The sequence below is a fragment of the Fukomys damarensis genome, unplaced genomic scaffold, assembly GCF_012274545.1.
Source record: "Fukomys damarensis isolate Sample0158 unplaced genomic scaffold, DMR_v1.0_HiC HiC_scaffold_17, whole genome shotgun sequence".
In the NCBI taxonomy this organism is placed as follows: Eukaryota; Metazoa; Chordata; class Mammalia; order Rodentia; family Bathyergidae; genus Fukomys; species Fukomys damarensis.
In genome coordinates, this window is record NW_022900929.1 from 116,323 (window position 1) to 130,745 (window position 14,423).

The 14,423-nt window shown below is 35.9% G+C and overlaps 1 protein-coding gene across 7 annotated transcripts in view; it reads right to left on the bottom strand.

The window, feature by feature from the left end:
• The window catches only part of LOC104854354 (ankyrin repeat domain-containing protein 26), a 105,552-nt gene extending 91,339 nt beyond the window's left edge, over positions 1-14,213 (bottom strand). For 6 of the 7 annotated variants that reach the window (XM_010612847.3, XM_010612849.3, XM_010612850.3 and 3 more), the window contains exons 1-5: positions 13,837-14,213; positions 9,878-9,992; positions 9,551-9,724; positions 8,798-8,904; positions 278-333 (exon numbers count right to left, since the gene is read on the bottom strand). In XM_010612847.3, coding sequence (XP_010611149.1) covers positions 278-333; positions 8,798-8,904; positions 9,551-9,724; positions 9,878-9,992; positions 13,837-14,045 — 661 coding nt within the window. In that variant the 5' untranslated portion in view covers positions 14,046-14,213. The remainder of the gene's footprint in view (positions 1-277; positions 334-8,797; positions 8,905-9,550; positions 9,725-9,877; positions 9,993-13,836) is intronic. The other variant, XM_010612852.3, reaches the window with a different exon arrangement.
• Between the last annotated feature and the right edge of the window lie 210 nt (positions 14,214-14,423).

Consider the following 14,423-nt stretch of genomic DNA (forward strand, 5'->3'; position numbering starts at 1 on the left):
CAGTTTAACACAGTGATTTTTTAAAAACTGCTCTTCTAGGTTCAAAACTTTGTTTGTTTTTTTTTTGGGGGGGACTGGGTCCCACTCTGTAGTTTAGGCTGCCTTTGAACTCACTATTGTAGCCCACGATGGCCTTGAAATCATGGTGATCCTCTTGCCTCAGCCACTGAGTGTTGGGATTATAGGCATGTGCCACCACGCCCAGTGTTACTCTTACCTTTTTTTTCTTTAAATCAGGGTAGGACCACCAAGTGTAATTCACTATGAGAAGTCTTACCTGGATGGCTATTTTGAGAATTTTTAAGTCTCTTATCTTCATATTCAAAAATGTGCCTATATGAAAAAATTACTGATTTAATAATGATATAAAAACACATTAAATTATTAAGAGTAGTGCTTGCTTCGGCAGCACACTAAAATTATTAAGAGTATTTCAGCCAATATCAGAGCTAATATTAGAACTTTATTCCACACACTTCAAATTTTTAAGATCTACAAACCTTTATTAAGCCTGTAATTAAAGAAAAAAAGGTAAAACGGTCATGAACCAAAGAGGCCAAGACAGTTACATGCATTAGCTAGATTAGCTCAACCTAAGGGAAACTCTTGAACTCAGAAGTCCCAGCTCTGAAATCAATAGCTGTTTGTTTTTGGACAACTCATTTCTCTTAGGCTCAAAGTCTTCTAAACAATAAGGATTTTACTACATTAGTTCACCAGGTTGTTATGAAGATTTGATGGGATAACATAAAAGCCTGCTCCCAGACAGAGAGAAGCAATGGAGTGATATGTTCTTTAATGCTGAATTATTTTGGAATCTCAAATAAAACTCAATATGTATTTTTTTCACAAATTCTAATATTCAAATATTGTCATTACCAGAAAATATTAGGTCCTAATTTTGATTAGCAGCTATTCTATTCTCTGTGGCTTAAAATTCATGAGAAATCAACTTTTTAATAATTTATAACTAAATTTATTTATAAATCTCATTAAATTGGATAATATAAATCGTCCCCTACTATTGAACTAATCATGCCAAGGACAAAAAACTAACAGATGTCAAGACCTGGAATAGACTACTATTCCTTTTCTATCCAACCAAACTCTGAGTGTGATTCTAACATACAACAGCTTGTTCAGAGTTTGGATTCTATCAAAGATCTGTTGGTTTGGTTCAATCACCATGTCCATCTCCAACCGACTTGGAAAAAAACTGACGTGGAGACTGATTACGATTAGGCTTAACTCTCTTAAATCTAACAAATCAACTGTGGATTCAGACAATTTTATTTAATGGCTTCTTTATGAGCTAGAATTTGAAAATATTCTGGAAACTTGATGCTGAGACACAAGTAGAAAGATTCATTACTAAACAGATCATTTCAGGAGCCAATCAGAAGTCGGCACCAACTCTGGGGAAGGGTGATTTGGGACTTTTTAAAACCTATGAAAAGGTGCTATAGGGCCGGGGATATTTAGCTCAGTGGTTTGGTGGCCTGCCTTGCAAGCGCAAGGACCTATATTTAATATTTAGCTCAGTGGTTTGGTGGCCTGCCTTGCAAGCGCAAGGACCTGAGTTCAATCCCCGGTACCAAAAATAAAAGGTGCTATAAAATATAAAGGGGCTTTGGGGTAAAGATCTAGTAGCAAAGGAAAAAAGAAACACTGATCTTTCTGGAACATTATCTGAACCTCTCCAGTAGTTTTACAGTGATTCCGACTCGTATTTGCTGAGGGCTGGGGATTTAGCTCAGTGGTTCTACCTCCTACCTCCCAACTCATATTTGCTGGCAGAAAACTAGCAAAGGTCTCAAAGGATAAGCTACCATGCAGGTCCAGGCTAATATGTACGCTCCACATTGGATTCTGAGTAAGTGGGAAGAGTAACTCTGCTTACCACTATGCATGAGGCTAAGCTAGAAGGTCCAGCTGCCAAAGTACAGTGCTGCTAGTTCAGCAACAATAACTGAGCATAAAAATATACTTAAAGGTAAAATTTTTAAAAGCTGCAACTTTTAAGTCTAAGTGTATAATACCATGAAGACTCAGGGATCTGGATCAGTAAGGACAACCTGGCAGTAAAAGTTAATCATCACTACACTGCAAGAGAAGATTTAATAGTAACTCAAACAACAAAATCACACCTGACTTGTGAAAGAGGACTGACTTCCTTAGGCCTAAGGAATCTCTTTGGTTCTTGGGAAATTCAAGGAGAAAGGTATAGAAAAGATAGTTCCCACAGGAAAGTAACAAGATTTTCTGCTAAATTAGACATTTAAAAACGCAAGTTGCTAATCAGAAAAATCAAAGATGTGACATTACTTGTATCCCATATGTAGAGAATTACACTAGCAATGAAATGGGATCCCTAGGGTTAAAGTTCCTAAAGTCCCAAGATAGGGTCTGGGAACAGTACATGCTTAGCATCTGTGAAGCCCTGAATTCAATACCTACTTCTGTACTTTATAAAGCAATATAAAACTACTTTAGCTAATGTAAGATCAAATGACCAGCAAAATTAAATTACAAAGACCAAACATTGGGCTGAGTGCCCTATCCCCAGCCAATGCAGACGCCCACCTGGCCCTGTACTAACCTGAAGGAGGACCCAGGAACGGAGTGCTCCACCCTCAGCCAACAGATACCTGCCTCAGCTCCACACTGAGTTGGGAGGACCCAGAACTGAACATCCCATACTCAGCCCGTGGGTTGCCCACAGCACAAGGAACAGAGGTGATAACCAACAGTTCAACCTGGTCAGAGAAGAAACCAATGTCCCGGAGAAGAGTTCTACTTCAGCACTGAAGTGATACCACAGAGACCCAGTGACAGATTCTTGGGAAATAGGCTAGAGAGGGTTACAGTTAAACAGGGATCTCCTGGGATGTCTGGGTTTAGACCAGGAAGATCATGGGGCCTGTATTCTGTTGGGGGGCAGGTTTGGTGGCAGTAATAGAGTAATAGAGAGTAATAGTCTGAAGAAGGCATTTAATATTGTGCTATGTTTCTACTGTGGCACCTACATCCAGCAGAACTTAGTAGTCTGAGCTACTATAGGTCAACATAAGGGTAGTCTAGTTGTCTTCACTTCAATGACAGTCCTCTTTGTTTTGGTTAAGGGCTATTTATAAGTGGTGCCTAGGATTTGTCAGTATCCAGTTGAAATTTGATACCATTGTTGCTACTAAATTTATTACAATAGCCAAGGCAACAAAGTAGTGGCTGGAAATTGGTTTTCTCTCTATGCCAGTATTTGGATAGCCTGGCAGGGGGTCATAAACCATATTGTGGCTTACTGTCAAAAAACAGGGTACTAGGCCAAAGAATTTGCAACCCCCATCACAAAAAACAAACAAACAAAAAAACCCAGAAACATGAAAAGACAAGGAAGCAAAATGCTTCCAAAAACTTCCAACTCCTCCAATACCAGTTCCGAGGGCCCTCAGGGAGGAAAGTATAACTACACAGCAGACAGGTCTGAAAGGGTGCTAATGGAGGTAAAACAGTTAATAAGATAATTGGCAAATGTAAAGAAGATATACTTAACCAAATAATGACCCTAATGAAACAAATGATCAGCAAGTATAGCAAGGACACCAATAAAGAGCTTTTGGACCTAAAGAAAGAGATGCAAAATATGAATGCCTAGGATAGAAAAGAATGGGAATCCATAAGAAAGGTCCAAATAGAAATCCAAAAGACCAAAAACATGATTAAAAGTATGGTTAGCAGAAGCAACCAATGTAAAAACAGTGTCCGACCTAGAGGAGAGGGCTGTCAATAATCACTTAATGAGAAACACCTTAAAAACAACAAAGGAACATGAAGAGCAGATCCAACAGCTCCTATAATGACTCAATGAGGAATAATATGAGTAACTGGAATTAGTGGAAAATCAGAAGACACATAAACAGGATAAATTACCTGCAAGTAGCAGCAGAAATCATTCTATTAAGTGAAGCATATAGAGCTCTGAATAGGTATGATCAGAAGAAAAAAAAAAAAACTACTCCATGTCACATAAATAAAAGACTTAGAAATATAACCAACAGAATCTTAAGTTTGCTAGAGAAAAAGCAACGAATCACCTATAATGGAAAACCCATCAGAATTACAACAGATTTCTCAACCCAAACCTTAAAGGCAAGGAAAGCACAGAATGAATTGTTTCAAGCTCTTAAAGAAAACAACTTCCAACCTTGACTGTTATAGACTGCAAATTATCTTTCAAAACTGATGGAGAAATACGATAAATCCACATAAAGAAAACCTAAAGAAGTTATGACTACCAAATAAATACTCTAAAAATTTTTCAAGGATATCTTAGGAGACAAGCTAACAATGTGAAAGATCCAATAAAAAGAATACATAAGATAGGGCTAATAATTAAGTAGAAGGGAAAGAAAGCAAAACAGTAACAAGAAATTAATATGACAGGAATAAATACCTATCAATTATAACTACCTATGTAAATGGACTCAACTCATCAGTCAAAAGACACAGATTAGTAGAATGGATCATGAAATAAAATCCACAGTATGCTATATATAAGAAACACATTTAACACACAAAAAAATTATAGATATACTGGTTAACATAATAATTCATTAGGAAGAGATAACAATTATAAACATGTATGCATCAAACCATAGTGACTCAACTTTACAAAACTCTATTGGAAATAAAAGATCAGATAAACATAATACAATTACACTGGGGAATCTCAATTTCTCATTACCACAAATAGATTACCTAAACAAAAACTTAACAAAGCAATATCAAAGTTGAACCAAACCTTGAACAAATAGACACTATATATACAAGTAAGTTTCCGAACTCATGAATGAGTTATCTTCCAGGAGAACATTTGTAAGTTGGATTTGTTCATAAGTCCAACAAAATGACTTCACTGGCACAGCAGACTTCACATGTTCCATGATCTTGCCCTTGTTCTTTAAAACCGTGCTAATGGTTGAAAGATTCATGTTATGAGAAAAAGTAACATCTACCATCTTTTTGCCTTGGTCCAATCTCTCAATTATTTTTACTTTTGTTTCATGGTTATTGTTTTGTGCTCCCTAGCAATACCCCCACATCACCACTTTTTCCTCCTGCTTCTAGACATCCTGGGCTCTGACCGAGCACTGTATACTATTGCACTGTACAGTAAGCACACAGCAGTATAGCTGTGACAACACCTGGCAGACATGAGCTACTGTGATTTGTTTGCATCTATGAATGTTTGTAACAATGAGATCCATTTCTATCTGGGAAAGTTCGCAACTTGAATGTTCATAAGTTGGGAACTTACTATATGCAGTGTTCCACCCAACAACAGAATACATATTCTTTTTGGCCACACATGATACTGTCTCCTAAACAGACCACATGCTAGCTAATAAAGCATGCCTAAGCAAATGAATAGAAATTTTACCACACATATTATCAGATCACAGTGAAATGAAATTAGAAATCAAAAGCAAAAGAAACCACAGAAACTATGCAAACATGCATAATTAAACAACACATTTTTGAATAATCAGTCAAAGAGGAAATTAAGGAAGAAATAAGACATACCCTAGAATTAAATGAAAATAGAATTTATGGCACACAATGAAAGCAGTCCTATGAGGAAAGTATAAAACTGTGAATGACCATGTCAGAAAAATAGAATGAGCTCATATAAATAACCTAATGATGCAACTCAAAGTCACAGAAAAACAAGAACAATTCAAACCCAGAGGTAGTACAAAGAAGGAAATTATAACAATCAGCACAGAAATCAATGAAATAGAAACTAAATAAACAACACCATCAATGAACTGAACAGCTTTGAAAGAATAAATATATAAACCCTTAGCTAATCTTAACAATAAAAGGAAAGACACAAAATAATGCAATTAGAAATAAAAAAGGTGAAATCACAATAGACACTGTCAAAATCCAGATAATTATTAACAAATACTTTACAAACACATACACCAAGCAACTGGAGAACTCAGACAAGGATCCAATAAAAAAAGAGAACTACAAGCTAATTTCTCTAATGAACATAGATGTAAAAATCCTTAACAAGATACTAACAGACTAATGCAACAAATCATCAAAAAGATCATATACAATGACCAAGTAGGTTTCATCCCATGGATTCAACGATGGTTTAATATACACAGACCAATAAATGTAGTTCATCACATAAATAGAAACAAGAACAAAAATCAAATGATCTTCTCAATAGATGCTGAAAAAGCCTTTGACAAAAAACATTGATTCATCATTAAAAATCTGATAAAAATAGGTATAGAAGGTATTTTATCTCGACATGATAAAAGGCATTTATGACTAACCTACTTCTAACATCATATTAAATGGGAAAAAACTGAAAGCCTTTCCAATAAAATCAGGAATACAAGGAGATTCATTATCACCACTGTTGATCAGTGTAGTCCTTGAAATATTAGTGAGAGTGATCAGGAAAGAAAAAAAGGGATATGTATAGGAAAGGAGTAAGTCAAAATAGCGTTATTGGCAGGTAACATGATTATTTATAAGACTGCAAAATCTCCACCAAAAGACTCCTAGAATTGATATCAAATTTAGCAGTGTATCAGGATACAAAATAAAAACACAAAAAATCAATAGCATTCCTATATACTAATAATAAACTCATTGCTTTTTCAATGAGGAAAATAGCATTCGCAATGACATCAAAAAAATTAAATATGCATCAACCTAACTAAAGAAGGAAAGACCTCTACAGTGAAAATTACATCGCTCTGAAAAAGGAAATTCAAGACATTAGTAAATGGAAAGATATCCCTGTTTCTGGATAGGCATAACCAATACTGTCAAAATGGCTTTACTTCTAAGTGATATACATATTTAATGCAATTCCAAGCAAAATACCAATGTCATTTCTCACAGAGCTAGAGAAACGATTCTATATGGAACCAGAAAAGACACAGAATAGTAAAAGAAATTCTGGATAACAAAAAGCAAAGCACGTGACATCATATCCCAGACTTAAAGTTATACCATACAGCTAAAGTGCTTAAAACCACATAGTACTAGCACAAAAACAGGAATGTGCATCAGTGAAACAGAAGAGATGAAACAGAAATAGCCCCAAGCACACAGAGCTGTGTGATCTTTCACAAAGGAGCCAAAAACATACACGGGAGAAACAACAGACTCTTTAATAAGTGGTGCTGAGAAACCTGGATACCAACATGCAGAAGGTTGAGTCTACATCTATATACCTAAACATGTACTAAACTAAAATCAAAATGGGTCAAAGATCTAAATATTAAAACAGAAAAAATGTGCCGGAAGATAAAATAGGTACAATTCTTGAAGACACAGGCATAGGCAAGGATTTTCTGAATAGAACCCCAATGGTAGAAAAAATAATATAGAGAATCAACAAATGCAATCATATCAAGTTAAAAAGCTTCTGTACTGCAAAAGAAACAACCAACAACGTCAACAGACAAGCTTCAGAATGGGGAAAAAATTTTTTTGCCTGCTATTCCACAGGCAGAAGACTAACATCAAGAATTTATATACAACTAATAAAAAATTAGATCTCCCAAAAATAAAGACCCAGTTGAAAAATGGTCAACCGAAATGAAAAGACATTTCTCAGAAGTACAAATGGCCAATACATACATGAAATAATAATCACTATTGCTGGCCATCAGAGAAATGGAAATTAAAACTACATTGTAAATACCATTTTACCTCAGGAAGAATGGTTATTATCAAAAAAGTCTAATAATAATGTTGATGAGAATGGGAAAAGGGAAGAAAGTTTTCTACATTGTTGGTGGGAATGTCAAGTAGTACTACTAGGGAAATAAGTATGGAAATTCCTTAAAACACTGAAAATAGAAATTCCATTTGATCCAGCTATGCTCCTTCCAGGTATCTTCTCAAAGAGTTAAAATCATAATACAGGGATACAGGGATACATGTTTATAGCAGCACAATTGATAATAGCTACATCTCTGAAACAGTATACATGTCCATCAACCAATGAATGCATAAGTAAAATAGTATTTATATACTATGCTGCCATAAAGAAAGATAAACTTGAGGCAGTCATAGATTAATGGATGAAATTTGAGAATCTAATGTTAGATGAAATAAGTCTGACACACAAGCTCACATGTTCTCTCATATGACAAACTATATATATAATATATATTATATATATTATGTATATTATAGATTACATATATTACAAACACACACACACACACACACATATATGCACACCACACATGCACGCACACACATGCAAAAAATAGAAAGTAGGGAGAAGTTCAAATACTTCTCCAAATTACCTGTTTCAAAAATATTTTAATATATATACTAATTGGTTTCATTTATATTACTAGTTTATCTTAGAGCACTGAAAAGAAAGTTTTGTGTACCTGTTTCTTTTTTGGAAGAATCTTTCCGGTTCATATCTCATACTCTGAGAAAGTACTTTAAAGACAACTATACACAGTGTATTAACTAGTGTTATTCTTATTTTGTTATAAAATTTTATTTTTTCATAAAAATAGCAAACATTAGTATTACTAACAGAGCATGAATCTTTCCACATAGTGTTCTTTGTGTTGCCCAATCCAAAAAATTGCTTTCTGATGGTTTGTGTTGATATTTTTCATTATATCCCAATAATTGTAAATTAGCTTTCTTCCTATTGATATATTTGACTGTGTATTATTTGACTTATTTTTACTCTAGAGCACCACTAAAGTCTTGTTTTAAAAAAGAACAACTATACCTTTCTGGCTTATCCACTGCATGAATATTTGCTTCTTTCTTTATAAGCAATTCTGCTACTTGCTGTCTCTTTTCCCTTACAGCAAGCAAATGTGGTGTGAGGTCATCCTGTGAATGAGCAAAAACAATTTATAATCCACACAATTACCTATTTCTCAACTGAACTGAAAACCTTGTAAAAGACTCTATCACTCTAACCTAATATAGCAGACTTTTGACTTACGAACTCAATCGGTTCTGAGGGCTGGTTGCAATTAAGTCAATACAGCTGAGATATGGATGTTTACCTGGGTACACGCTATAGATAACAAGAGGTAGATGAATCTTCCATTAACCTAATTAACCCAAGTTGTTCACATGTCAGGCCAATTATAACTAGAAGGTCCACATTGTTCTCTTTAGGTTTTAAAATAAAGGCTATTTCCAAGGCAAATTTTGCTGTTCTGCAAAAGTTTTACACTAATCAAGGGGAGGAAAACAACTTTGGTGGAACTAATATGAGAAAAAAGAGATTTAAAAATTATTTAGTATTTTCACAAATATTGCCATAAATGCATAAAAGAAACCTGTACTCTCTAGTATTTCTTTAAAATTATCAACATTTAAAGTAAAATCTTTAACAATTAAGTTATTTTAAATACTGTATTTTCATTCATGGAATGCCTAAGCTTATGGAAAACTGACCCTACCTATACATTACTGTTAACATGCAACTATTTCAAATATCTTGGAAATAAAATTAGTTGATCTATACCTTATTTTTGGCTTCAGTATTTGCATGGTGTGAAAGCAGTTTTGCTGCTATCGATGAGTTTTCACAATAGACAGCATAGTGGAGAGCAGTGTTGCCACTAGCATCTGCAACATTCGGATTGGCACCATGTTCCAAGAGAATAGTCACACACTCCTCCTGGTGGCATTGTACAGCCTGTGGGTATTGTAACAAGGGAATGTCAACTCAGGGAACTCAAAAGAGACGTTCCTCATGCCTCACTAAGTAGTGATATTAAATTGCATCAATTAAATTTTTATTTTTAGCATTTAAATACAATTCAAGCTGAAATTGGTGCCTGCTACCCACCTTAATCAAAGCGGTACTGTTCTCACTGTCACAGGCATCAATGTCACACTTTCTCTCCACCAGAAGAGTCACCACTTCAGGATGGCCATAGGCACAGGCAAAATGCAAAGCGGTCCTACAACAGTGAGAAAGATCATTAGGAAATTACAGAGCTCTACTTCACAATGCACAATGATTCTTGTAATCATGAACATTAAATAGCTTTCAAAATAAGTATTTACTTTTATTCTAAAATGTATAATACTTATTACTCACCAATTCATGGAAGAGCAGCCAGGTGATTTTGTGTTTGTGTGTATGGTGCAGGGATGGAAGCCAGGGTCTTGCCCATACTAAGCAAGAGCTCTACACTGAGCCACAATAGCCTCCCCAGCCCAGAGCAGCCTACTGTTACAGAAAGAGCAAACTTTGGATTGAGCTTAACTTAGATTTAATATCTCCTTTAAGTCTTAGTTTCTAGCTATCTTTTAGCCTATGTCTCAACTTTCTCATCTACAAAATGATGACTGAAAACAGTTATCTCACAGGACACTACTGTGATGGTTAAATAAGAATCCATGAAAAGTATCTAGAACAGTTTCTAGAACAAATAACTCAATAATTATTTGATATTATAATTACTACTTTAAAAAGACAACATTTCAATTAAGTAAAATAAATCAATTATGTAAGAAGGTGCAACTAACTATGCCATATTCAGCACTCAGCCTTTGAATCCCAATCCCAATCTGCTGAGTCAGTGCTGGCATGAATAAAGTTGTGTTCTAGGGAAAAAAGCCTTGGTGTCTCACCTCACCTCTCTACATGAAAACCCTGCAGCAATGGCATTTAAAAGTTTTCTTCATATAGAGTCACCACACAATCCATAGCACCTTACATTATGTAAAATATGATACAGCAACAGGTCTATGGCAGCTGTGCTTATGTGCTTGGTATTTAAAAACTACAAGGAAAGGGCTGAAAAATAATAAAATAAGACAAAATAAAATAACAAGGCAAGGCTTACTTTGATTTTCATTTTAAGCTGAGTAAAACTCAGGATTCAAACAGGCAGGTATAGCACATTTTTCTTCAGTATTTATAGAATGCACAGAAATCAAATATTTCTAATGCTTAACATTAGCATCTAGTACTGTTAGATTTTCAAAAGAGCAGTTAACGAGTCTAATTTCCTATCTTCAGAGCATGTTTTTGATAGAAAAGAAAGGAAAAGCTTCAATTGAAATCGAGTTCTTAATTCAATTTTGAACCTCTCAACTTGCTAGACTGAACAGGTACGTATGATGGTTTAAGGAGGGAGGGATCCTGATAGTAGAATACATAATAGGTATTCAGGAAGAATGGATAAATACTGTTGGGGAATATAAAGTACAGCAATATTTCTGCAATAGCAATAATCATTTATATTTGATACCTTTTACTTCCACTAAAGGTAAATTAAAATGACCTATACTTGTAAATATGTACTAAATTTATATATAATTAAAATGCATATAATTAAGTGTACACATAATACAATCTATAAGCATAAATGATTACTTCTGAAGAAGCTAAGAGCTGGAAGAAATACCAATGCACTCACATAATCACACAGAAAGTGAAAATTATTATCTGTGCTAATTAATATTCCTGTTGTTCTCCTGTTTATTAACAGTAAACTTTTATTAGCATTTTATACACATTCACTGTAGAAATCACAGATAAGAGAAAGGAAAGAAGTGCACACAGAACTACTAACAAAACTAATCACATGATAATACAAAAGGCAAGACTCAAAAAACATCAAAATCCTGAAAGAATACTGAGTATCTTTTCTGGTGTCAAGGAAAGTAAAGTTAGAAACAAAAAGGTAATGTTGTTAAATGTTGGGAATAGAACTTCTAAATAATAACAAAGGAACAGAAAACTTCACTAATGCATGAAAATAACAAATTTTACCCCTTTTTGTACACTTTTTTGGCTAACACAAGACTTCAGTCTATTTGTGTGTATGCAAAATCAAACTTTTTTCTCACTTGATATACCAGAGTGCATCTTTCTGTGTTAACATACATCAATGACTATGACAACTTCAATGGTCATATTATTCTATTCTATGAATGCACTGCAATTGATACAATCTCTTCTATGGAGTCGCCTTCTTAACACACTGCTATTTTAAACCATGTTGAAGAGCAAATTACATGTGTTTCTGAGTCCTCAAGATATTTTAGTATCGAGGAATTGATGGGTGAAAACACGTTTTTTAAAAATGTGGTACAGTACTTACACCAAATTGTCCATTCAAAAGTCAGTGGCCATCTTACTTTTTTTCTTTTTTGGTACCAGGTATCAAACTCAGGACCTTGCGCTTGCAAGGTAGGTGGTAAAACCAGAGCTAAATCCCACCCCTGCCATTTTAAATTTTAAACAGTAGTATAAACTGCTCTTCATCTTCACAAATTTTGTGCATGTGAAACAGCATTTCATCCTTTTTTAAAATTAAATTTCTTTTCCCAGAACTCTTTACATTTTTTTTCTATGTTCATAGGTCACTTGTAGATCTGCAAAAGAATACTTTACCCAATTAGAGTTCAGTATAGCTTAGCAGTGGTCCCCAAAATAAATAACTAGAATTCAGTATTTTTCCTTGATGATTTGAAAAATCTTTCTGTAAAAGGATGATACATTTTTCATCAGATCTTATTTTGTAAATGTTTCAGAAGTATGTTGTCGTTCATTTTGTTAACTTTTTTCTAACATAAAGGGGAGTTTTTCTTTTGATAGTCAAACTTCAGAATTCCTGTTTTTATGTAGGTTGTATGTTTAGCGTGGACCAGGCCCTGGGCACAACCCCCAGCATAAAAAGAGAGTACTTGCTTTTGAGGCCATTCTTAGGAAGGCACAAACAGGCCTTTGTGTTTTCTTTTGATACTTTTCTTATTTTGTATTATTTAAAATTTTTAATTTACTCCAGGAACTTTTGTGAAACAAAAATCTAGCTTGTATTTTTCAAACAGTTCACAGGCATTTCATTCATGGCTAATTCTGATTTTCCAATAAGGATGTTACCAGTATCAGGTTCTAAATTCTTACAGATATTTGAGTTTTTCTGGATATTTGATTAGCTTACATTTACTTGTCTTTTTGGCTGTTAGTAAACAATTAATTTGTGAAAATAGCTTGTTTTGATACCTAGGAAGGCAGGTCTTACACTACATTTTCTTTTTGACACCACAATAGCACAAGAGGGCATGTGAACTCAAGTGTTACGTGACATTTTTATTGGGTTTATATAACACTGATGAACAGAAAGCACACATTTTGGGACTAATGAATCTTTCTAGTCAAGAACATGGAGCCATGTTTCCATTTCAGTTTCCATGTAAGGTTCCTCAGTAAAGAATATATGTGCACAGGTGAAGACTGATAAAAAAATGGATACTAGATTTTATCAGAATAAGTTTTAGCCCTGAATTTAATATATTACGGGAAATAGTTCCTAGTGTACTTTTTTTTTTTTTTTTTTACAATGTATACAAGTTTGCTTATTGTGATATTAAGACTAGCCAGGGATTTAGTTCAGAGGTGCCGCAGCCTGCCTGGCAAGCACAAAATCCTAAATTCTATCCCTGGTACAAAAAAAAAAAAAAAAAACCTACACATATTTGTTACCGTAAAAAAAAAACAACAACAACTCTACACATTTTTTACGTAGTGAAGTCACTTTCAAGTAGTCAGTAAAGTGATCTATGACCACTTGATTGAAAGTTGTCATTATTTTGCTGCTCATATTTTGCTGCCTGGGGATAATACCCCCACAAGGTTTCCTCCCAGGGTGGTGGAAGCCTCCCACCCGCAGCCTTTGCCCACCCGCCAGCCCGCCCACCCTTTGCTCATCTCTCCCACTCCTCACCCCCTGGGCCCTACCAACCCTCGCACCTCCCACCTGCAGCCCCCCCTCCCCGCAGCCCCATTACCTGTACTTCTTGTCTCTGTCATTGATGCCACTTTTCCCCAGAATGAGGAGATGCTGCACCCTGGCCGCGTCACCCGTGCTGGCAGCCTTGTGGAGCTTGCCCACGGCCCTGACACCGACCCTAGGCCGCGGACCCCCGGAGCTGCCCTGCACGCCTGCAGGGCCTGAGGGCGCCTGCCCCCTACTGCCAAGGCCAAAGACCCTCCTCATGGCTGTGACTCAGGGCATTCTAGGCACCGCCCCTTCGCTTCCTGCTTTCTCAGCCTCTGTAGTTAAGCCAACCCAGAGGGCCATTGCGCCCAAACCATTAGGCTCTGCTGCTGGTTTCCAACTACTTGGGATACCCTTTACCAAAGAACGCGCTTTACGGCCCCTGCGCGTGCGCAGCTCTGAGACTGCTGCGCATGCTCATCAGGCATTCTCAGTACGCGGGTGCGCAAGCGCAAAGCCTGGCCGGGGCGCGGCTGTCTGAGTGAGTCGCGCGGGATATTGCTTCTCAAAGCTCTGTAGGCAGCCTTGGGGACCGGCAACAACGTAGAGCCGCTGACCAAGGAAGAGGGCTGAGGACCATGAAGATCATCCTTAGTG